Below are 24,892 nucleotides of genomic sequence, written 5' to 3'. Positions count from 1 at the left end.
ATCAGGAGAACAGAAGGAGGAAGTATAGGTTATTCACACCCTCACTTCCTTATCTCAAATATTATGCAAAAACGGTTTGTAAATACATTAGTTTGCTCATATTTTCCGCATTTTAGAAATCAAACAACTTTTGAAGAACAGCGTAGGTTAAAAGATGATTTCATTGCAAATTACTGGTAAAATAGTCTACTTAGCCCCACTAAAACCTTTTGAAGAGTTTTTCTTGCCTCTGATCTGAAAAGTCAAGAAGGAAATCATAAATCAGTCAGCTGTCAGAAAGTAAAATAACAAATTGCACCTAGTAAGACAAAAGAAAGGAATCCCTCTATCTCATTATTTCTTTCCTTAATTGTAAACTGAATGCACTTTAACACTTTAAAAACCCAGTCAAAGTAAACCACTGACTCCCAAGCCTACCAACTCTAAAAAAAAAACTGGGGTTATGCACTCCAAGCCTCGCAAACACAATTGATGATGAGATCATTAAACCAACGAGTATATGCTGTATGCTAACTCACAGCTGAAAATGTTCATGGAGCAAAAAATAAAGAATAGCTATCCCAGACAAACATTTTGCCTGGGAGCACATCAGGAAGCTCCAAGCTCCATTTCATTAAATATATGTACACATTTTGGCATCAGCAGTGTGGCCAACATCTAGGATTCTCCCTCAAAAAATTGGAAGAAAACATGTAATACATTCAAGAGCAAAGGCAAAACAAAAAGTATCTTTCTATTTAGGAAAAGAATTCCTTCATTCAATTAGAGTATAAGTTATTGAAAGGGGTAGTTATAAGTTTCTTCTGAGAGTTTTTGAACAGTTTATAAATACAAAAAGAACATTTCTTCAATAAATAAATGGCTCCTAAAGTCTTCACTGATGGCTTCCAGAATTCTCCATCACTACTGTCCAAGCCAGCTCCACTTCTCTGGGAGGCTTTAGCTGACAGTGGAATGGGATATTTTCTGTTATTAGGTGACTCTTCTTCTATCATGCAGACTTTCATCAATAAGTCTCTTCATAGTCTGAATCCTGGAGGGGAAAGAACAGTAGTTGTGGTGTGTATATGAAGCACAATGCCACAGTCAGAATTCAGGCAAAGACCACACGTTAGGGTCCCCCAGATGGAACTTGGCTAGGGGAGACATCAACAGTGAAATGGCACTGACTCAACCCACCTAAATTCCCAAGAAGCATCACAGGACCTCATTATAATTGGTATCTATTGGGCTAATTTCTGCTTTGAAACCCTAAGGGTTCCCTTTTCCTGGGTGACTATTTTTTAAAACCTCAACACACATGAAAACATGCCTGTCTGTAGCAAAATGTGCAAGACTGTAGCTAGGAGTTTAGGCTAGGAGTCAGTCTACCTCTGGGTTCCAATCCCAGCTCCACCCCTTGCTGGCTATGTGACCTTGAGTAAAGGTATTTAACTTCTTTAAACCTCAGTTTCCATCACTGTGCCTGGCAATTTGTAAGCACTCATTCATGATGAACTACTATCACTATTATTCTTATCTTTATTGTTCAAACTTGTATTCATGATTTCTAAGCTCGAGTAGGCCATTAGTACTACCTGGCATACCACATTTCTCTAGTCCACTGATTCTCCTATTCTCCTAGGTGACTAGTTTCATATCTTTCCCTCTTTCTCCAAACCTCCAACACCTTCAGCTCACTTCATTCTCAGCTGATGACCTTATTTTCTCCCATCATTGGGAACAGAGAAACAGTCAGTAGGGAACTTCCACAAGCTCCCATCATATTTACCCACCCACCTGCATCTGGGCCCACCTACTTGGCCTTCCTTACTCTTCGTATGGATACACTCTCGCTGCTTTTATCTAAGGCCAACATCTCCACTGGTGCACTAGATCCTGAAGTCACTCCAGCAATCCTCCCCCCTCTCCTGTAACATCAAATTTTCACTTTCTACTGGCTCATTCCCATCAGCATACAAATGTACTGTAATTTCTCCCATTGTAAAAAGAAGAGCAACCCTTGACACACACCTCTCTCTACCTACTGCCCTATTTCTCTGCATCCCTCCACAGCAAAACTCCTTGAAAGTGTCATTTATACCCACTCTCACCAAAACATCTCTTTGTATTCTTTCTTGACCCTACCTCAGTCAGGCTTTCATCCCCACTATTCCACTGAAGCTGCTTTTGCCAAGGCCACCAATGACTTCCACATTACCAGATCATCCAGTAATCAAGTCTCAGTTCTCATTTTACTTGACCTGACTCAGGAACAATTGACACAGTTAATCACTTTCTTTTCCTTGAAACGCTTTCTTCATTTGGCTCCCAGGATACAGAGCTCTCCAGGTTTTCCTCCCACCGCACTGGACATTCCTTCTCAGCCTCCTTTGATAATTTCTCCTCATCTCCCCCATCTATAAACCTTGGAGAGCTCCAGGGCTCAGTCCTTTGAGTTCCTCTCTATCTACTCTCATTTCCCTGGTGGAAATATCTCTACCAGTCTCTATATACGAATAACTCCTAAATTTATATCTCCATTCTAGACCTCTCTTCTGAACTCCACACCCATATAACCAATTGCTTACTCCACATCTCCACTTGAATGTTTAATAAGTATTTCAAATTTAAGCTCCCTTAAAGCTTGTTCCACCCACAGGCTTGTACATATTAGAAAATGGCAACTCTGTTCTACTAGTTGCTCAAGTCAAGAACCTTGGATTTATCCTTAACTCCTCTCATTCTTTCACACACACACATGCAACTCGTCAAGAAGTCCTTCTGGCTTTACCTACAAACTATAACCAGAAAACAACTACTTCTCACCACCTCCACCACCACCACCACCTTGGTCCAAATCATCACCCTCTTCCCTTACTTGCACTGTTGCTAAAGTCTCTTAATTGCACTCTGTTTCTGTCATGGTCCCTCACCACCTGTTTTCAACAGAGAAGCCAGAATTATCCTTTTAAAACATACATCGGTTCAAAGTGTTCTCTTCTCAAAAACTTCCAGTGGATTCTGTTTCATTAAGAATAAAATTCTAGGGCTTCCCTCGTGGCACAACGGTTAAGAATCTGCCTGCCAAGGCAGGGGACACGGATTTGAGCCCTGGTCCAGGAAGATCCCACATGCCGCAGAGCGACTAAGCCCATGTGCCACAACTACTGAGCCTGTGCTCTAGAGCTCGTGAGCCACAACTACTGAACCCACGTGTCACAACTACTGAAGCCCGTGCACCTAGAGCTGTGCTCCACAACAAGAGAAGCCACCGCAATGAGAAGCCTGTGCACCGCAACGAAGAGGAGAGCCCGCTCGCCTCAGCCAGAGAAAGCCCATGCGCAGCAACAAAGACCCAACGCAGCCAAAAATAAAAAAAAAGTAAATTTATTTTTAAAAAAGAATAAAATTCTAGGTGATTACACTCACTATAATGTTCTATAAGATACGACATTATCTCTCCGAAGAAATACTATTCTTTGCCTTGCTCACTTCATTCCTGCCACACTGGCCTCTGTGCTGCTCCTAGAACATGCCAATCATGGCCTCTCCCCAGAGACTTTGCACCAACCACTTCCTCTGCCTGAAATGTTCCTCCATGATAGCCAAGTTGCTTGCTTCTACTTTTAAGTGTTTGTTCAAATATCATTTCAGTGAGGGTGTCCCCAACCATCCTATTTATTTATTTATTTAGGTCACACCTTGTGGCTTGCAGGATCTTAGTTTCCGGACCAGGGATTGAACCCGGGCTCCGGCAGTGAAAGCACAGAGTCCTAACCACTGGACCTCCAGGGAACTCCCCCAACCATCCTATTTGGTATCATACTCCCTTATCCAGCCATTCCATCTCCCTTTCCTATTTTATTTTTTCTCTACAGCATTAAGCACAATCTGACATACTATATATTTTACTAATTTTTAAAGGATTTAGTTTGTTATTGTTTGTACCCAATTTAAGAGAAGGTAACATTTCAACTGTGTCTCAGACCACGAGTTTTCCAGGAATGGAAAGAATGTAATTTCTTCTGAGGGCAGGGATTTTTGTCAGTTTTGTTCACTGTTGTTTTCGAAGTACCTAAAATCACAGCTGGGGCATGTCAGATACATGCTCGAAGAATAACTGTTGAACAAATCAATATCTGAAATGTGGACAATAATCTTATGAACATTAGCTTATTTAGTTTTTTATTTACTTTTTTAAATTTTTATTTTATATTGGAGTATAGTTGATTAACAATGTTGCATTAGTTTCAGGTGTACAGCAAAGTGATTCTTTTTTCTTTGTTTTTTAATTTTTACTTTATATTGGAGTATAGTTGATTAATAATGTTGTATTAGTTTCAGGACATTAGCTTATTTTTTGTTATTAAAAATATTCAAATCCCAAAGGGTTGGAATTAGATCCTATCCACCTTTCTCTCATCTTACCTATAATACTCAAGTACGTGAGAGAAAGAGAAAAAGGAACACTGTGGTGAGTAATTGGGCTGCAGTCATCCGGCCAAGTGCTGAATTTGGCAGTAAGTACAAAGAAGGCTCAAGTTTAAACCCTGACATGACAGGTATGCTTTGTATTAGATCATGAGTTGCTTTTGACCTGTTTCCAACAGTACCACATCAGAGAGTCTCTCTCCCTCCTAGGATCCTGGAACAGCACACAAGCCTACCAGTCACAGCAAGCACCCAAAGGGGGAGGGATGACAGTTTTCTGAAATGTAAATCAAAACTCAAGCCTTGCAACATGGGTATGTCTTATTGACAAATGCCATCGAGTCACCTAAAAGTTTATATCACTGGGGAAAACTGAGGCTCAGAAGAAAAGTTCAATTCAGGGTTTTAGGTTCAGCCAGTCCAGCCAGGTCTCCTAGTATGACCTCAGCAGCATAGGACACTCCTCTTTCAGGATGTTGCCTGTCAGTCAGCAGAGGCTGCCTACGCAATCCCTTTCCCTAACCTAAGGACACCACTCTGCCCGTAAGACAGAAAATAAAATAATGCTTAGAATTGGTGGGGGTCCCCTGAGACCAAAATGCTTTGGGGAAAGACCTTGGTTCATACTTTGCTTCAGACCTATTTGCATATCCTCTGCTGCCTCTGAGGGTGAAGGATTCCATTAATTAAGCAGGAAAATGAAGCATGAACAGTGAACAGAAGAAATGGCATGGACTTACCAGGCACTCGGCACAACGGACACAAAGCTTGCCCATGCAGTCATCCTTCTCCTGGTCACTGCTGTAGAAAGAGGACAAACCAAATGTGAACAATCACTATCCTCAGTATGGTAGAGCAGTTAAGAGGACAAGTGTTGAAGTTAGACAGGTTTGTTTTTAAATTTCAGTTCTGCCACTTACTAGCAGGATGACTGGGAAAATGACTTAAACTCCAGGAACCTATTTCCTCATCTACAAAATGCAGACATTACCAGCTACACTTAAAGGGTAATGGTTAGGAGTAAATGCAAAATAAGTACATGTAAAACAGGTACCACAGTGCTTGGCACATAGTAAGTGCTCAATAAATAGGAGCCAGTCACAATCGTTCATTTAGAAATGTACTGAGCACCAACCATGACAGAGGCATTGTGCTGGGCTGGGGATAAAGACATAAATAAAACATGGTCCCCTGAGCTCATTTTGTTAGAATACAATGTGGTAAATGTTTTCATAGAGTTAAGGTCAAACCGCTGTGGCAGCAAAAAGGAGGGAGTGATCAGTTTTCCCTGAAAGAGTCAGGGAAACTCTTGAGAAGCAGACATTTCATCAGGGTCTTGGAAGATAAGGAAGAGTTTTCCAGGCAAACAAGGGAAGGAGGGAGGGGATCCTAGGTAAGAGGAAAGCATGTTGAAAATTTTTTAAAAGGTCTAAATGAGTATAGTATGTTTGGAGAAGGAAACGGCTCACTGTAGTTGGAATGTGGAGCAAATGAGAAGAAATGGCAAGAAACAATGCAACTTAGGGTTAGATCATAAAGGATCTTGTTAGACCATGCTTCGAAATAGACGTTTTAGTATTTTTACCAAGAGTTCTTTGCCTTTTTGTGGGGCCACAGATTCCTTGTAAAGGGCACTGTTACTCCCATTAAATAAATGTGCACACGCACACACATGCACACACACACAGAAAGAAGATTTTAGACTCTCTCAAAGTAAGACTTCTCTCCCCAGGTTAAGAGCCCCTGATATAGATAATGGAGAATCAACAGGGTTTTATGTAGACTTCTGTTACCTGTTTTTTGGTGGATTTGTTCTTAGGGAAAATACTGGATCACACCTGCTCACTGGCAAATGCTTTTGATAACCAGAATCAAATTAGCCCCTTCCGAGCATCTGCTGACCAAGAGTAGTTCTCACTTATTTAAACTGTTTTGCTCTCCCTGGCTGTTCTAAAGCCTCTCTCACTGCTCAGGCACTTCTGTCAGGAGACATCAGCTCAGTGCCAAAACAAGGAAAAGGGGAAAATAACTGACTTGTTGGAATTTCCTGTCCATTTTGAAGGAATGAGAGATTCACTTCAGAATTTATATTCAGAACCACAGCACTACACAATCTCATTTCAAAAAAAAAAAAAAGAGACTAGGACTATGCTATCAATCCCTCCATCTCTCTCTCCAAATTAACATCCACACATTTCCCTTTCAGCAGAACTAAATTCAGCCTGGAAGAAAGGAAGGCATGATGCAGAAGCCTGGGTACTGTCCACAAGCCAGGGCTCTGAAGAGGGTTGACTGCTCAGGACTGCAGCTGGACTTACTCAGCTGAAACCTCAATAGATGACTTCTTAGAGCCAGACTTGCTCCTCTTCTTCAGCCCCGCAGACTTCCTCCCCATTCTCACCAGCAGCAGCACACCCACCACAGCTGAGGGAATGAAGACAAGAATGGAAAGAAGGGCCACGGAGGACAGCATCATGCCAAAACCTGGAGGAGGAAAAAGAGGTCAAAGAGAGGGACATGCAAAGTGCTTCCTTTGACATGAGATAGTCTTACATTTGCTCTTGTATTTCTTCTGGTTACAAAGGGCATAAATTCATTGTAGAAACAGTAGAAAATACACAAAAGGACAAAGAAGAATTAAATTTTACCCATAATCCCACTCCCTAGGCTCAATATGTCAATATCTACCCGTTCAATCTTCTTTCTAGGAGTATGTGGGTATGAGTCTGAATATAGGGAGGAGAGTACATGTTCAGAAGTATTGATCATAGTTTACATACTATTTCTAGCCTCTTTTTTATATACTATATTATAAATATTTTCCATAAGTATTCCTTCCAGGTGTGATTTTTTTAATAGCTGCATAGTATTCTACCATATTAAATAATTTATTGAATCGATCTTCTATTGCTAGATATTCAAATTATTTCCAGTTCTTTGAATCTATGAGTTATATAATGATGATCATCCTTGTATATAAATATTTAGCTCTATTTTTTTTAATAAATTTTAAAATGGAATTACTGGATCAAAGGGTATATACTTTTAAGGCATCTGATTTATACTACCAAACTGTCTTCCAGAAAAACTATACCAGTTTCTACTTCTACCAGCAGTATGAACGTTCCTATGTCTTTGAAACCTATGAGTTGCCTTAAAAAAATAAAGAAAAAAGGAAGAGGAAGGGGAGGGAGAGAGAGAGACATACAGAAAGATTTGAGAAATGACAAGGTATCTATAATGAACCATAGATACCTTGTCATTTCTGAATCTCTAAATCTTTGGTTCAAATTCAAATAAGGACTAGAATGACCACTCAACAGTCACTAGGGAATAGTGTAGAAAAAAAGGTCAACCCTTAACCCACTCTCCTCATGTTTCACACTAAAAGGAAACAGTTGCTCTTTGCAACATAAAAGAAATGTGCTGCCGCCGTCTTTAGAGGAGGTACCCTTTCAAGAAACAGGCAAGAACACAGTCTCATAACTGAGGGTATGAACACATTAGGGAAACCAGAATGACTTCTATTTCACACAGACAGCAACCCTCCATTTATTCAGGGGTTTGCCATACATTCCACAAGACCTCTGGTCACCTGAAATTAAAATTTTAAAAGGATAATGGAGAAACTATGACGATATTTGAAAAAAAGTCAGTTTGAAAAATAAAGGTAAAAAAACTCATCCTCAGACAATTCAAAATGGCAGAATGTCCCAGTGACCAACCGGCTTATGAAGATAGGTAGTTTTGCTTCTCACTGATCTCCCCACAAACCACTACTGTAGTCAGAGAGCACTCACTACAGAAGAAGGTTGGTGGCAGTTAGCTTACCCCTTTCTGTGACGGTTAGCTCTGTCCCTGGAATATTATGGTACACATCCGGGGGATTCTTCACAGCACAGCTGAAGGTCCCATTGTCCTTTATGGTAGGGTTGATTATGCTTATGGACGCATCCCCGTTGTACACATCTCCAACCCAGGAAATTCGATTCCGAAACGTGCCCACTGTGGTTGGGTACTGGAAAGACTGATAATGAAAAATCTAAGAAAGCAACACCATGAGAAAAAAGTTAATTTGGAAAATGCAATGAAAACGTAAAGCTAAGTGGGTCCAAAATAAAATACAAATGTGTAGTGGGTTTTCCCAGTTGGACAATTTTTTTTTATGTTTTGTTCACTTCCATCCTATAGATTAAAAGACAGGCTAATAAAACTTGTCCCAAAAAAGGCCTGATGAAAGAATCCAGGGATCCTAATTCTTGAACCCCTTTTAAATTCTCCCCCAAGTCCTAAAGTAGCAGTTCTCAACCAGGGGCAATTTTGCCCTCAAGACACTTGGTAATATCTGGAGATAATTTTGGTTGTCTCAACGGGGAGGAGTGCTACTGGCTTCTAGTGGGTAGAGGCCAGGGATATTGCTGAAAATCCTACAAAGCAGAGGACAGCCCCCACAAAAAAGAATTATCTGTATCAAAATGCCAGCAGTGCCAAAGCTGAGAAACCCTATGCTAAAGTGGCATCTAATTCATATGGTACTTTATAGTGTGCAAACTACTTCTATACGTTTACTCATTTGAGCTTCACAACAACACTGAACTATACATGGAGCAGGCAGAAAGGGAAACAAGGACAAAAACAAGAAATTAAATGAATTACTCGAAGGCACACAGCTAATAAGTGGGAAAGGGGAGATTTTTGTTTATTCTCAAAATCACCGGGAGGCTGTAACATAAGCCTCTCTCAAGTTATCTATCTTGGCAATTAATAAAAACCTCAAGTCAGATGCATGATTGGCATTCGATGAATATACATTGAATTAAAACAATGCTACTTCAGATTGGTAATCATATATTTCATCACCAAAAACACCTAATTATATTTGGTGGTAGGCTGGGCAAGCACTACAATACAATATGATCTTTCTCTCTCTCTTATGCAAGATTCAGGCCTTTCCTAGTTCTTTTCTTACTTGGTACCTCCCACTTAAGAACCCAGGCACTTACAAACACCGAATTGCCCAATTTTGAAAAGCAACTTCCCAGAGAAGATGCTGAATCACTTCTTGGTTCATTTGTTCATGCATTCATTCAACAAATATTTACTGCACACCTACTATGTGCCCTTAGGCACTGTATTAAGCAAAATGATACAGTGGGAGCCAATCAGGCACAGTCCCTGCTCTCACGGAATTTACCATCTAGTGGGAAATACAGATATTAGTAAATAATAAAATGTGTAGAATGTTCCAAAGAGGGAGCTAAAGAATACCTATCTCTGATTATCAGCATCAGTATAAAAGGGTTTGAAACTCCTTATTGACAAAACAAAGCCTGCTGTGAATCTGCAAGATTAATCCGACCTGTGAGTTTCAAGTTAAACTAGTGATACTCAAATCCTGCTAACTGATTAGTTTGACAGAATCCTGACTGATCACGTAACTGCAACATAGTGTTATGCAACTTTAAGGGTCCACTAATTCCAACTTGGATGAGTTTGCTGATTTCCCAACTAGCCTCACAGAGAACAGCGCCATACGAGAACTGCTGTTTGCATTTAAGGCTTCTGCCCCAGGAAGATCCCCACTGTTTGTACTGTCCTACTTTTGGCCAAGGAGGAAGAGCCATATGAAGCCAGCCATAGTTTCCTGACCACTCAAAATAAAGTGACCTATTTTAAGTCTAAAGAAAAAAGGACCAGAAACTAACACAACATTGTTAATCAACTATGCTTCAATATAATTTTTTTTTTAAGTTGAAAGAAAGAAAGGAAGGGAGGGAGGGAGGGAGGAAGGAAGGAAGGAAGGAAGGAAGGAAGGAAGGAAGGAAGGGAGGGAGGGAGGAAGGCAGAGCGTCGCAGGTGGTGGGGCGGGGAATGGCATGCTGTGCTGCGCAGGGCGGTTGGCACAAACGGCGGCGCCGAGGCGGGAGTAAAAACCTCGCCACCGTGACAGGTCCTTTCCCAAGCCCCGAGGGACAGCAGAGGACTTGGGGACCAGCAAGCAGCCCCAGGGCACGAGAAAGGCCTCTGCCACCTGTCCTGCGTCATCCTGCCCCACGCCAGGCCCAGCGCCCCAGCGCGCGGCTGCATCAAGTGGAGGAGGAGGAGGAGGAGGAGGAGGGAGGCAGCAGGGGCCTGGGCCGCGCCCTCCACGCCCGGGGGATGAAGACACTGCTGTCGTGGACAGCCCGCGCCAGCCGCAGCCCCTGAGTCAGGCTCTCCCTCAGTTGCCGGGTTCGGTGTCAGAGCCCTTGGAGCCTAGCAGGGCCAGGATGGGGGTGGAGAGTTACCTGCCCTGTCCCCTGCTGTCCTCCTACCACCGTCCGGGAGCGCCTGGTGAGGCCTCGGCGGGGAGTGGGACCCCCAGAGCCACAGCTACTTCCGCCACAGCCAGCCCCCTGCGGGAGGGCTTCGGTGGGCAGGCTGGCGGCGAGCTGCGGCCGCTGCGGAGTGACGGTGATGGGGCACTGGTCACCAAGGGGTGCCAGCGCCTGGCAGCCCAGGGCGCCCGGCCGAGGCCCCCAAACGGAAATGGGCAGAGGATGGTGGGGATGCCCCCGCCCCCAGCAAGCGGCCCTGGGCCGGGCAGGAGAACCGGGAGGTGAGGCAGAGGGGGAGGGCTGCAGCAGTGGCAGCGGTGAGGCCAGCGCCGGGCTGAGGGAGGAGGTGTTGCCCGCTGCACCTGAGCGCCTGGCCCTGGGCTATGTTGTGCCCTGCATGCGGTACTATGGCATCTGCGTCAAGGACAGCTTCCTGGGGGCGGCACTGGGTGACTGAGTGCTGGCAGAGGTGGAGGCCCTGAAGCGGGGCGGGCGCCTGCGTGATGAGCCAGCGGGCTATCCTGCCACGCAGCATCCGTGGGGAGCAGATCGCCTGGGTGGAAGGCCATGAGCCAGGCTGCCAAAGCATCGGTGCCCTCATGGCCCACGTGGATGCTGTAATCCGCCACTGTGCTGGGAGGCTGGGCAGCTACGTCATCAATGGGCGCACCAAGGCCATGTGGCGTGTTACCCAGGTAACGGGCTGGGGTACGTGAGACACGTTGACAATCCGTATGGCGATGGGTGCTGCATCACCTGCATCTATTACCTGAATCAGAACTGGGACGTCAAGGTGCATGGTGGCCTGCTGCAGATGTTCCCTGAGGGCCGTCCTGTGGTAGCCAACATTGAGCCACTCTTTGACTGGCTGCTCATTTTCTGGTCTGATCGGCGGAACCCCCATGAGGTGAAACCAGCCCATGCCACCAGGTACGCCATCACTGTCTGGTATTTTGATGCCAAGGAGCAGGCAGCAGCCAAAGACAAGTATCAGCTATAGCATCAGGACAGAAAGGTGTCCAAGCACCCGTATCACAGCCGACTACGCCCACCTAGTGTCTAGCCCCAGAGCTGCCTGTACAGACAGCTTGCCCTGACTTCGGGAGAGCCCTGGGCCCCAGTCCCACCAGTCTCGGTGCCTGCTCCTTCCCCGCCACTGCCGCTGCTTCTGTCTTTGCCTCTGTTCTGCCTGGTGTGGAGGGCTCCATCCATCGCTGAGGACCAAGGAGCAGGAGAGACCTCTGCTGCCCTGGGATGGGGGTTGGGGTTGTGACCTGGGCAGAGGCCGGTGTTGGGGACTGCCGTTACTGGAGGTGGGGGTCTGTGTCCTGCCCTGTCTGGTCATGCATGCCCCTCTCAGGTTTGGAGAGCTGGAAGGAGGCACTGCCACCTCCTACCAGAATGCAGGATTTGGGGTTGGGGTGACTCATGGCCTCTTGCTGGCAAAGGTTTGTGGGGGAGTATCCCCAAGCCCCCCACTCCTCCAGCCTGGAATGGGAAGTGACTCCCCAGCCCCTTTGGCCATGGCACATTTTGGACTAGGCTGCCGCTGCTGGGCAGGATGAAAGGTGCTGGGAGGAGCATGGGTCTGCAAGTCCTGTCAGCCAAGAAATAAAAGTTCACCTCAGAAAAAAAAGAAAGAAAGAGAGAGAGAGAGAGAAAGGAAGGAAGGAAGAGAGAGAGAGAAAGAGAAAGAAAGAGAAAGAGGGAGGGAGGGAGGGAGGGAAGGAGGAAGGAAGAAAGGAAGGAAGGGAGAAAAAGGGACCACAAATACAGCCTAGCTCACTGGAGCCACCTTCACTAGGACAACTGGAGCACCTACTGCAGTTACTGAGAGATGCTACATGGCAATCCATAATGGTTCCTAAAACAAAATCCAAAGCTTATACATTAAAATCAAAGGGAAAGTACTTCTAATGAAGGAAACAGGATAAACAAATCAAGGATACTTTCAAAAATACAATCTTACATGCCACTCTGATATTCACATTCTCGATAAAAAGTATCCTGACCTAGGATATGGCTGGAAGCGTACAGAAAAAGGGTTTTTTAATAGCATTGCATCTTCAATTAGACATCCGCAATGGGATCTGAGCCATAAATGTGTTTTATCTGTGTGATTAAAATATATTGCTTCTAATATTGCAAGACCATCTGTCATCAACAGCATCTGTCATCAACATAAGGTGCCCTATAATTTCCTTCAAAGGGAGCTGTATAAATCAGTGCAGATGTTTATACACTGGGAGAAGGTGCCAAGACAAATCGACAAGTACCGATATACAAACAGAAACACCCACTGAGACAACTTCACAGGACAGGAAATGAGCAGCTTTGAGCAAAAGGATGTCTAAGACTGGGACCTATAGAATTTCTCTGTCCAACAGCCTGGAGGTACTCTTTTTAGTAAAACAAATCTGAAACTCAAGCTATGAAGCCAAGCAAAAAGAAACAAAAAAGAGAAACAAAACTAAACCACATTTCCTCTGAGTTTCTGACTGTTTTTCCTGTAGCTTATTTGCAAGATTCTTACACAGAAGAAGAAAAAGCCCTATATGACCAGATGAATGTGATATAGGGTAGAAGCTCATCTCCTTCTATTTAATAGAAGCTCATCTTCTATTTTAAGATGAGAAGGCTTAAGGTGTACCTGTGACATAAAATAAAAGGATTCCAGAGCTGCTGACCACAGAAGGCTCAAAGAAATATCCTTAAAATTATACACTTACTGATTCTGTGCGACTGCTGCTTGGAGGTCGATATGTCCAGTCTATGGTGAGTTTGTCAGTGATAGATGAGGTTGACTTGAAGGTGCATTTCAACTTGATATTTTCTCCAACATAACCCCGGACATGGGCATCTGCTTTAATCTCCAGGGAAAGGACGATGTAAACACCTAGTCAAAGCAAGCCCAAACATTTAAAATGTGTACACTGGGTGGAATATATAGACGTGAGTGAACAATATAGAAACCGTATTTTTTTTATTTCTTTCTTTAATTTATTTATTTTTGGCTGCATTGGGTCTTCGTTTTTGTGCGCAGGCTTTCTCTAGTTGCAGCGAGCAGGTGCGCGGGCTTCTCACTGTGGTGGCTTCTCTTGTTGCGGAGCACGGGCTCTAGGCACGCGGGCTTCAGTAGTTGTGGCACATGGGCTTAGTTGCTCCACAGCATGTGGGATCTTCCCGGATCAGGGCTCGAACCCGTGTCCCCTGCACTGGCAGGCGGATTCTTAATCATTGCGCCACCAGGGAAGCCCTAGAAACACTATTTATCACTTTTAGGGCTCTCATCAGAAAGCTGTAGCAATAAATGTCTTCTCAGGCAGACCCAAAAGGATAAGGAGCAGATATCTGCATTAATCAAGGGTGCTATTTTTGTCATTTTACGATATTAAATCATAGAATGAATGTTTGGGTAAAAATTTAAAACCTGGTCACATCAGCACTTTTTCCAAATACAGAGTTGTGGATAAATTAACTACAGCCAAGCGGGTCAGCACACAGAAGGCTAAAAGGCAACACCACCCACTCCCTTGACACACTTATACTCCAGGAATACGGCAGTTGCTGTGGTCTGAGGGATTTACCCCAAGTACAGCACGACTGTAACCTGAAGCTATCACTGCCTCAACCACCAGCAAAATAAGAGTAGAAAACAAGAATAGGAATTTTTTTTCAAAGAAAAAATAATTTTTATAAATCTACGCCAAGGTTCTATCTAGTTTTGTTTTGTTTTTCCCTTTCTTAAGGCTCGTTAATGAATCACTCATCCATTAAAAGTAAATCATGGGGAGGAAAAAGTTTATTAAATTTACAATTTAATGCATTTTAAAATGTAAAAATAAGATATCATTTTTAAACTCTTTAGAGACTTCCTCTTTCCAAAACCACTTCGTATATCCAACTTTTTAAAAATTTATTTATTTTATTTATTTATTTTTGGCTGCATTGGGTCTTTGTTGCTGCATGTGGGCTTTCTCTAGTTGCGGCCCGTGGGGGCTACTCTTCATTGTGGTGCACGGGCTTCTCATTGCGGTGGCTTCTCTTGTTGTGGAGCACGGGCTCTAGGCACGTGGGCTTCAGTAGTTGTAGCACGTGGGCTCAGTACTTGTGGCTCGCAGGCTCTAGAGCGCAGGCTCAGTAGTTGTGGCTTGCGGGCTTAGTTGCTCTGCGGCATGTGGGATCTTCCCAGACCGGGGATCGAACCCGTGTCGCCTGCATTGGCAGGCGGATTCTTAACCACTTTGCCACCAGGGAAGTCCCCTCGTATATCCAACTTTGACATCCCATCTCCCCCAAAAGAGTTGGCACTTTCTTCTGACCATTCCCTCTGCTTTCACAGAACAGTGGTAGAAATTTCTCTTCCATTAGGGAGCCATTTTTTAGGAAAGGAAGCCACCAGCACTTTGTTTTTCCTGCTTCCTTCTCCACTACAATGAGCCATGATTCACCTGGCAGGCCAAAGGCAAACAGAGCAGCAAGGTTTCAGAAGAGAGCAAACCCACACACCATCCTGGAAAACAGCAGTCCCTCTGGTTGAGAAAGGACACAAATCCCAGCCCTATCACCTGCTGACTCTGTGGCCTTCGTAGGTTTACTTGATTTCTTCAGTTTCTCATCCTGGTAGGAAAGATAATAATAACACTTACCTTAGAAGGTCACTGTGAAGGATAAATGAATTAAAACATGTACCACACTAAGAAGCCTACCTAACCCAGAGTAAGTGCTCAATGCACGTTAGATAGCTTCATCATCGTTACTGACACCTCTTTAGTTCTGTCCTTAGTCTCTCAAACTTTCCTATCAGAGACATACTTATGAATCATCATTTCCAGTGCCTTTACCTCTGCTGCTTTGAATCATGTTTCTTGCTCCTCTCTAGACAATCCAGTCTGTTCACATTCCTCTTAAAAGCAGGAGACCAAAAAAAAAAAAAAAAAAAATAGCAGGAGAACAAGACTGAGCTCACAACTCTACTAAGAATCTGACCATCCCAAAGATGAGGACTACCTTTGGTTCATCCAAGACATCCTCTCTGACTTTGCCATGCTAAACTTGTTATTCCTCCTATGCCTTTGCAAATGCTGTTCCTCTGCCTGGAAAGCCTTCATCTCTCAATCCCTACTCTCTCCTAAGCCCTCACTCCTGACCCACTTTACTCATGACTTAAGATAAAGCTCTAAAAAATGGAACGCAGAGGGCTTCCCTGGTGGCACAGTGGTTGGGAGTCCGCCTGCCGATGCAGGGGACATGGGTTCGTGCCCCAGTCCGGGAAGATCCCACATGCCGCGGAGCGGCTGGGCCCGTGAGCCATGGTCCCTGAGCCTGCGTGTCCGGAGCCTGTGCTCCGTAACGGGAGAGGCCACAGCAGTGAGAGGCCCGCATACCGCAAAAAAGGGAAAAAAAAAAAAAAAGGAAGGCAGAAATGAATGGATAATCTTCACACTCCCCATACTCTTTATATATCCTTTATATACTCAGGATATATATCCTTTATATACTCTTTATATATCCCAAAACATAAGTATAGCAAAGAGACTTTAAAGTTTAGATTTAGAATTAGACAGACCTGAACTTGAGTTCTAGCCCAGCTGCTTTCTGGCTGTGAGACCTTGATCATAGTTACCTAACCTGTTCAAGATTCAATTTCCTCACTTGGTAAGTGGGAATAATTAAAAGACCTACTTCATTGTGTCACTGTGAGGATCTAAGAAGATTAAAGAAGGTAACACATAAAATGCTTAGCATAGTACCTGAAATTGAAACTTTCAATAAATGTTAACTATTATCATTAAAATGAACACCACAAACACTCAAAAACCTTCAGTAATTCTCTATTGGGCTATAACATAAAATCTAAATAGTGCCAATCTGGCCCCCAACTTCTGCTACTCTGCCCACCTACCCATCCCATCCCCTTCACTATGCCCAGAATGTCCTGCCATTTCCCAAATTTATTATGTCCTTCATGCCACTGTGACTTTCTTTGAATATGTCTTTATCTGGAAGTTTCTCCCCATCCCTACCAATCCTGCCTGGTAACCACATCCCCAATACTCACGCCCTTCAAAACCCATCTCAAATATCACCCCCCTTGTGATGCCTTCCCAAATTCTCTGATGCAGTTTGTTACTATTTTTCAATTTTCACATAACATTTAGTACATAATGCTACTCAAGCACATATACCATTGCTTGCACTCAATTTGTAAAGACAATTTCCTCCATTAAATTAAAGGAAGTACCTTATGAGCAAAAGTCAGAGGGAAGGGAGAAGGCAGAGAGAGACCAAGAGAAAGAGGTGGACAGGTCACCAAAAGTTCTCATGTAGGAACAAAGTGTGCTTATTAGTCACCCACTCTCTTCATATCCCCATTCTTACAGTATTTTCAACATTCTTAAATCCCCCAGACACCTACCTTCCCATTAAACAGAATCAGGAAAAGCTCAGCCCTAGATGACCACTTCTAGACTATGGCTGGTGTGCGCTGAAGGAGAAAAATCACACCACTGCACCGATAGTTACCATAAGAAATTCATCAGTTCCATCCACAGCTAAGTCCTTAATGAGGCATGATGACTCTTTAACCAGCCTTGGTCATCTCCTCTTTCTGACCCCTCAAACTTTGCCATTCTCTTTTATCTTCTGTGCAACCTATAAACCCCTCATTCTCAGAAGAAAATGTCTCTCTTCTTCAAGGAACTTGAAGCCATACAAACTGCTTAGTCACATATCTTCCTGCATCTGCACCCATTCTTACCTCCAATCTGAAAGGATGTGGTGTCCCTTTTTCTACGCAAGGTCAAGCCCTTCTTCTCTGCCTGGATCCCTCCCTTCCAAGCCTTGCTCCAGGAAGAAAGAAGAAAAAAAATAAAAACCCTCTCTACTATCTTCAACATTTCCCTTTCAAGAGGGGCTTTCTCCCCTCAGCCTCTAAATACACAGAATTCTCTCCCATCTGTAAAAACAAATACATAACAATAAAACAAAACAACAACAAATTTTCCTTAACCCTGTAATCCTACTCATTACCAACTACTGCCCTCTCTACCCTAAGCCAAGTTTGTGAAAGAGTTGTTTATATCTGACGTCTCCCTTTCCTCCCTTCCCATCCACTTCTGGACCCCTACAGCACAATTTGGACTCCACTACCACTTCTAGTAAAAGGCATTATTGTCTTAAAACAGCAAAATCAAAGGGACAAAAACTCCAATAGGCAGTTTTCTCTCCTGATTTTACTGGATTCCTCTGCAGCAGTAACTGTTTGCTCCTTGACCTTCTCTGTCTCAAGGCTTCCAGGATGATACACTCATTCATTCACTCATTCTTCAAACAAAGATTTATTGAGCGTCTGTTTTGTGCCACCCTCTAAGTTCAGGATTAAATGTGAGCAAAATACATACACTCCCTGTTTTGGAGCTTAAAATGCAGCAGAAGTTCAATACACTAATCAAACAGTCATAAAGACAAATGTATAATTACAAACTCTGATAAGCACTGTGAAGAAAAGACAGAGTGGTTATGAGAACTGTAGCAGTTATGATAGGGGAGCAGGGACTGGTTAATGAAAGCTTGCCTGAAAAAAGCTACTTTTGAGTTGAGTTCTGAAGCAAGGATAACAAGGTGAGGAGAGGGGGAGCATTCCAGGCAGAGGATACTGTGTATGCAAAGGTCCTGTGTCAGGAAGGAGCACAGTCAGTCAAGGAACTAAAAGAAAGGCAGAATGGTAGCAACACAAAGAGCATGAGAGAGAAGACTGAGACATGGCTAGGAGGTAAGCAGAAACTAGATCAGGCAGGACCTTAGAGATCTGGGTCCTTATTCGAGTAATGGGAAGCTATGGAAAATACTTAAGTATGGGACTGAGTGAGAAGGGGCATGAAGAAGTTTGCATTTTTAAAACCTCACTCTAGGGAAGACGATTAGGAGGCACTAAGAGTATATATAAAGAGATTACTTAGGAAGCTACTACAATAGTCAAGTGAGAAATAAGGAAAGATTGAACTAAGTTGGTGGCAGTGGACATGGAGAGAACTAGGAAGACAACAATACAAGGTAAAATCAGCAAGAACTGGTGTTAGATCATATGTGGAATGTTTGGGAAAGAGAGGCATTGAGGATGACTCCCATATTTCTGGCTTGGTGATACCATTCACTGACACAGGAAAGACTAGAAAAGTACCAGGCTTGGCAGGGGAGAACATGAGCTTGATTTTGGAGAAGTTTAAGGTGCCTTTGAGATATCCAAGGGATAATGTAAAGGGGGCAGTTGGTTTGGGGCAGGGATGGGCAAACTATGGACCATGGGCCAAATCTAGCCCACAACGTCTTTTTATAAATAAAGTTTTATTAGAACACAGCCAACTTTATTCATTTATGTATTGTCTAGGGCTCCTTTTGTGCTACTCCAGCAAAGTTGAATACTTGCAACAGAGATCGTGTGACCCACAAAGCCTAAAATATTATCTGGCCCTTTACAAAAGTTTGCCAACCCTGCTTTAGAGCAAAAAAGAACTATGGATTAGAGTTATAAATCAGAATTAGTCTCCCTCCAACCAACTCTCCACACTGATTGTGTTACATACACACACACGCACACACTCGACATCTCTGCTAGTTTCTATCAAATCTCTTCCTAAGGCTCCTCCTTTCCTACCCATCCCTTAAACACTGGTGTTCCTCAGAGTTCCACCCTGAGCCCATGGTCCTTCTTTCAACATGTTCTCTTTCGCCAATCCTACCCACTTTTATAGATTTCACAACCACTAATAGGCTAATGATTCCCCAAACTATGTTGCTAGCCATGACCTGCCTCTGAGTGTCCAAATATTACTGGATATACCCACTTGACTATCACCACCACAGGAACCCAAACTGAAGGTAGTGAACTCTTGTTACCAGCTCAATATCCATTCCCCTCATCTCCTTTCCTAACAATACCCAGATTTTCTTTAGATATCCACCCTTTCCTACATAGCCCATGAGCTTGGGGGTAGCGGCCTCTGTCAGGGTCCAGGCAGGAAACAGAAGGCAAAATCAGCTAAAACTTTGAAAAGCGTGTGGGTCACTTTTCAAAGGGACTTTTTCTCAGCATCAAGGAAGCCAACAAAGGCACAACGCCTTTAGCACTCCACGCCTGAAGGGGCAAAGGGAGGGAACGGTGTTACTGAAGCCTGGTAAGAGGTGGATCTGTGGGCCATTTGACAGAAGCTGTAGCCACAGAGGATCATTGCCACTATCAGCCATGGCACCATGACAGGGAGGGAGCAGGGAAGAAAAATGTCTTTCTCCTCCTGCCCTCCAATCTCCTGCCAATGCCTCCCACTGACCAAACCTAACTGGAACCCAGAGGACGGGAGCCTGGAGGATGTGGTTTATAGGTCAGCTTTCCAGGGAGGAGGCAAAACAGAGAAGAGAAGTGAATGGATCTGGTGAGAGAGGAGCAAACCAAGAATAACGAGACCCTCCTCCCAGCTCTGGAAGGTAACTCAGACTGGCCTAAACTAATCATTACATCCAGAGGCGTGCTGGTGAACAGCTAAAAATAGAAAACCCAAATATGTAGGTTTCAAAATTTCTGTGGTACAAATACTCCCACCATGGCTAATTTCAAGCTATGAAGGTAAAAGTCTCTGAATGCTGAGTTAGGAAGACATGTGCATGATTGGCTCTTGAGAGCCAGTAGGAGGTAGCTCCAGCACACCATTCTCCTGACCACAGAGATATATTTGGAGTAAACACGGGATTTAAGTTAATCTAATCAAAGTAAGTTTCAGAAAATTTTCTTGGAAAGTTACCTCTATGCCTTGTTTATGCTCTTCTCTATGTCTGGTATTTTCCTCATTCCCTTTCTCTAACTAACTCTTATCCTTCTTTCAGATTTAACTTTGGAGACACCTCCAGGAAGTCTTCCCTGTATCCTCTTGGCAGATTAAGGGCACTTCCTCTGTGATGCCATGGTTTCTAGTGCATTTCTCTCTTAGCACTAGATTTTAAAATTATCTGCTGACTTGTCTGTCTTCTTCGATAGACCCTAAGCTCATTGAAATAGAACGTAGCACATTATGGATGCTCAGTAATATTTATTCAACTGAACCAAACCAAGAGTTTCCTTTTATAAAACAAAAATTGTCACAAAATAAGCATAAAAATTACAAGTTCTGAGCAAATTTTGGTTACTGAATTACAGCAAGTACACCTTTAATCAAACTACCTACTAGCAGCTTCTTCCTTCTTAATATATATAAACTCCATATTCATGAACATAATTTTGCCACAAAGCTATCAATATGTAAAGTCACTTCACATAATCTAAACACCGGATAAGCAGGTCTTAAATATATAGTTACAGAAAAGTAACCATAACATCCATGGATGAACTAAACAAATCTACACTACTAATCTATACATCAGGATATTGGTTCCCCCTGGAGGAGAAGGAAGAATGCCTGAAAGGAGGCACAGGGAAAGTTTCTGGAATGCCAGTAACAATCTACATGCTGATTTGGGTGCTGGTTGCCCAGGGGTGTTCAGTTTCTGAAAATTCATTAAGCTGTACACTTATAAGCACTTTTCTCTGTTTTACTGAAATTACAATTATTCTAAAATCAATGGATATAAAATAATTTTCCTCTTCCACTCAAAAAGTAAAATAAGAAGAAAAAAATATCAATCCAATGTTACATTCATTCAGAAACTTTCACCCTAGGCCTAATGTGCTAATGGATATTTATCTCTTCCCCAGAGGGAAAAAGCATTCTTGCCAGGTAAAAACAGCCAACTATAGAAATAATTATAATAATTAAAAAGAAATTTAATCTGGGAGGAAAACAAGAAAATCACGTTTAACCATAAGTAATTTTATACATGGAAGAAATGGAAAAAATGACAAAAACTCCCAATTTTATACACCCAATTTTCCAAAATACAAATCTGTCAAACTGATTCATAAAATTGCACACTCAAGTGGAAAAGAGAAAAGTGTAAGAGCCCTAGGCTTGTTAATCTACTGGTTTTACATACTTAGACAACTGATATAGCAGGACCATACTTATAACTTAGGAAGAATTCAAACAAGTTAATAATTTAACGGGTCCTAAATATGAAGAGGAAAGGCAAATAAACTGGTATGAAACCAAAGTCTATTACCTAAGAGACTCAAAACAAAAGACCCCCTCAAAGATGGATGAACCTTAAAACATACTAAGTGAAAAAAGCTAGTCACAAAAGAACACATATTGTACAATTCCATTTCTATGAAATGTGCAGATTGGCAAATCCACAGCAATAGAAAGTAAATTGGTGTTTGCCAGAGGCAGGGGGGGAGGGAAGAATGAGGAGTGACTGTTAATGACTATGGAGTTTCTTTGGGATGAAGAAAATGTTCTAAAACTGATTGTCATAATAATTGCACAACTGTGAATATACTAAAAACTATTGAATGGTACGCCTTTTTTTTCTGGCCGTGCCATGCTGTGCATCATGAGGGATCTTAGTTCCCCAACCAGGGATCGAAACCATGACCCCCTGCAGTGGAAGCAAGAAGTCCTAACCACTGGACCACCAGGGAATTCCCTGAATGGTACACTTTAAATGGGTAAATTGTTCAGCATGTGAACTATATCTCAATAAAGCTGGGGTTTTGGGGTGGGGGGGTTTAGGCAAAAGATAAATGAACAAATACATACAGATCATAGACTCAACTTTTAACATTTGAATTATTTGGTTGCTGAACTGATGGACAGTTTTCAATGTGAAATGACATCAAGTTTGTGAAACCACCCACCATTTCTAGAATTTTTTTTCAGTAGGACAATATTTGAACATTTCTCTGTGTGTGTGAGAGAGACAGGCAGACAGACAGAGAGAGGAAACTAGGATGATTTGGAGTGACAGTAGGTCAGCCTAAACAGTATATTGGAAAAGAATTTAGGATTATTTGGAGTGACAGTAGGTCTGCCTAAATAGTATATTGCAAAATAATTTAGCTGAAAAACTGGACACCTGTTATGACACAGGCAGCTGGGAGGGATCAGGGAGTATGCTGGCAGCATAAATACTAGTCATCAAATAAATTAAAACTCCCTAGCCCTACCTGCTGAGACTTAGCACACCTGAAGCCTTTATATCAAAGATCCCCTTCAGAAATTCCTATTACCCACAGGGAAATTTTATGAAGTTAACAATACACTCCTATGCTAGCTCTACTAACATATGATTTCCTGGGGAAGACACACACACACACTCACACAAATCCAGGGAATAATTGCACCCTAAATGAAGGTAATTAGGTTGACTGAAATTTATGCAACTTGAAAATTGCATGAAAGCAAAACTTATCCAAATTTTAACATTATGTGATAGCGTGAATACTATACTTCTGATATTGGTTAATAGATTAAAATCTTAACAGAATTGATATTCCCTTCCTTGTATTAAAAAAAAAAAAACTGTTATTAAAATACCAGAGCAGTTTCTTTTCCTCAACACATGCATCTCTGTTACAATGCAATCAAAGCACATCCTTTCTGTGACTCATAAATGTTTTACTTCATAAGCCCTGACAATCACCTACAAAAAAAAAAAAAAAAAAATACCAACAGTCATCATTTTCTTTCACAAAATTACTGGAACTCCTGAAGACTAGAATTGTCCTTTCCTAATCAGGATATACGGCCCACAAAACCACAGCCGAGTCAACCACTGATAACTCATAAGACAACACCGGATGCCCCCAAACCCAGTGCCCTCCGTGATTCTATCTAGCCGTGCCATCACCACAATACAACGCACAGTGATCGAGCTGCCAGGGGCTCAGGAAAGTACGGACAGGCTACCGACGGCCCTCAGTGGGTGTTGATTACGAGAAGAGAACATTGTCCCCACGCCCTCCCGCTTCCTTCCTTCCCAGAAGCGCAGTAGGGTCTTTCCTGAGACCCCCACCGGAACCGGAAAAGCGACCATCTTCCCTAAGCCCCCGGCCGGAAGTGCGACCGAGCCCGCTGCCGACTCACTCACCCTGGAAGAATAGGACGCCCAGCAGTGGGCACAGAGCACAGCCACGGCCTCCAGCCGCCCCGCTCTGCAGCATCCCGACAGCTCTCCAGAAGTTTGCACACCTTGTTTACGGCTCCCTGTAACCACACAGGTAACACCGGAAGTGACGCGAGGGCGGGAGGGCGCGAGAAGACCTAAAATGGCGATTCGAAGTTGCCATAGTAACGTGGCTTCTTTCCAGAGCCACACCTGGACTTGCTCACTTCAAGTCAGCGATTCTTAACTTTCAAGTAGGAGTTCATTATTCCCGTTTGCTCGAAAATGAAGTCGGACAGGCTTTGGAGAACTTACTATTTATTTTTACGGAATTCTGCAGCACTTAATCGTCTTGATCCCCTTGACTCTAAGCCAGAAGTCCTTTTTACTCCCTACAGATTATTTTATTTGAATGCTCTCAGAATAGATTTCTATAAATTTAGAGTTCAGAGGGACCTAGGAGATCATACAGGATCAGTCAGTGAATAGATAAATATGTATTAGGCCTTCCTGTCAATTTGTGCCTCAAGACTGTTTGGTTCATGTTCATTTTTTGTGTGTGTAGCTATTACAGCATCCAGTTCAGTACTTACCTAAATTGGGTGTTTATTAAATTGCTGTTGACAGTGGCAATGATGAAATCATTACAAAAAGGAGCTGAGATTTGTGCCACTTTTGGTTGGAACAGTGAGGAAGTGCTTGAAGTGAAATGAAGAGATGGTGTCACATTCTTCTGAAAAAGAGATGGGATGGTACCCTGCTCTAATCATTAGTCAACCTATTCTCCTGGAATCTATGTATATTTAATGAAAGCAAGAGAGGAACGAAAATATGCTTCAGCTTTTGGGAAAGTTAATAACTTTCCGTTTTTCAACTCCCATTCCTTTACTAGACTTGAAAGCTGGTAGTTTTCTCTATTAAGAAGGTAGTGTAAGAGTATCAAATGGAAGAGATGATACTGTTCCTTCAAAAGAGTCCCCAAACTAAGTAGTTGGTTGTGCCCAATTCTCAGTTATTTGAAGCAATGTGGAAATTCATACAGGTTTATTTATCCAGTAGAAACTAATTCTATCCATTATTGACTTCCAGGCTGCCTCTAAGAAAATTTTTCAGTGAAGATAAAATGTATT

General features: G+C 42.9%; 2 protein-coding genes and 1 pseudogene across 3 annotated transcripts in view; 1 reads left to right on the top strand and 2 right to left on the bottom strand.

Annotated features, from left to right (window-relative positions):
- Nucleotides 1–6,759, bottom strand: part of JAML (junction adhesion molecule like) — a 42,552-nt gene extending 35,793 nt beyond the window's left edge. Inside the window, exons 1-2 of the mRNA XM_027082183.1 lie at nt 6,732–6,759; nt 5,154–5,214 (exon numbers count right to left, since the gene is read on the bottom strand). The gene's annotated coding sequence lies outside the window, so the exon portion shown is untranslated. The remainder of the gene's footprint in view (nt 1–5,153; nt 5,215–6,731) is intronic.
- On the bottom strand, nt 10–24,827 carry MPZL3 (myelin protein zero like 3). 2 transcript variants are annotated; one of them, XM_027082186.1, is made up of 7 exons: nt 24,356–24,827; nt 23,748–23,920; nt 13,460–13,626; nt 8,245–8,455; nt 6,732–6,897; nt 5,154–5,214; nt 10–1,033 (listed from the first exon to the last, which is right to left on the bottom strand). In XM_027082186.1, the coding sequence occupies exons 2-7, from the start codon at nt 23,818–23,820 to the stop codon at nt 1,007–1,009; spliced, it is 705 nt and encodes a 234-aa protein (XP_026937987.1). In that variant the 5' UTR covers nt 23,821–23,920; nt 24,356–24,827; the 3' UTR covers nt 10–1,006. The 2 variants fall into 2 exon arrangements, with proteins under 2 accessions (XP_026937987.1, XP_026937986.1); XM_027082185.1 differs by having other exon boundaries at nt 23,748–23,863.
- On the top strand, nt 10,760–11,774 carry LOC113607108 (egl nine homolog 2 pseudogene; annotated as a pseudogene).
- Nucleotides 24,828–24,892: the final 65 nt, after the last annotated feature.

Source organism: Aethalodelphis obliquidens, unplaced genomic scaffold (assembly GCF_003676395.1).
Source record: "Aethalodelphis obliquidens isolate GAN/ISIS:26980383/991018 unplaced genomic scaffold, ASM367639v1 scaffold46, whole genome shotgun sequence".
Lineage (NCBI taxonomy): Eukaryota > Metazoa > Chordata > Mammalia > Artiodactyla > Delphinidae > Aethalodelphis > Aethalodelphis obliquidens.
The sequence above is the reverse complement of the archived record's forward strand: the minus strand, read 5'-3'. Positions and strand labels throughout refer to the sequence as shown.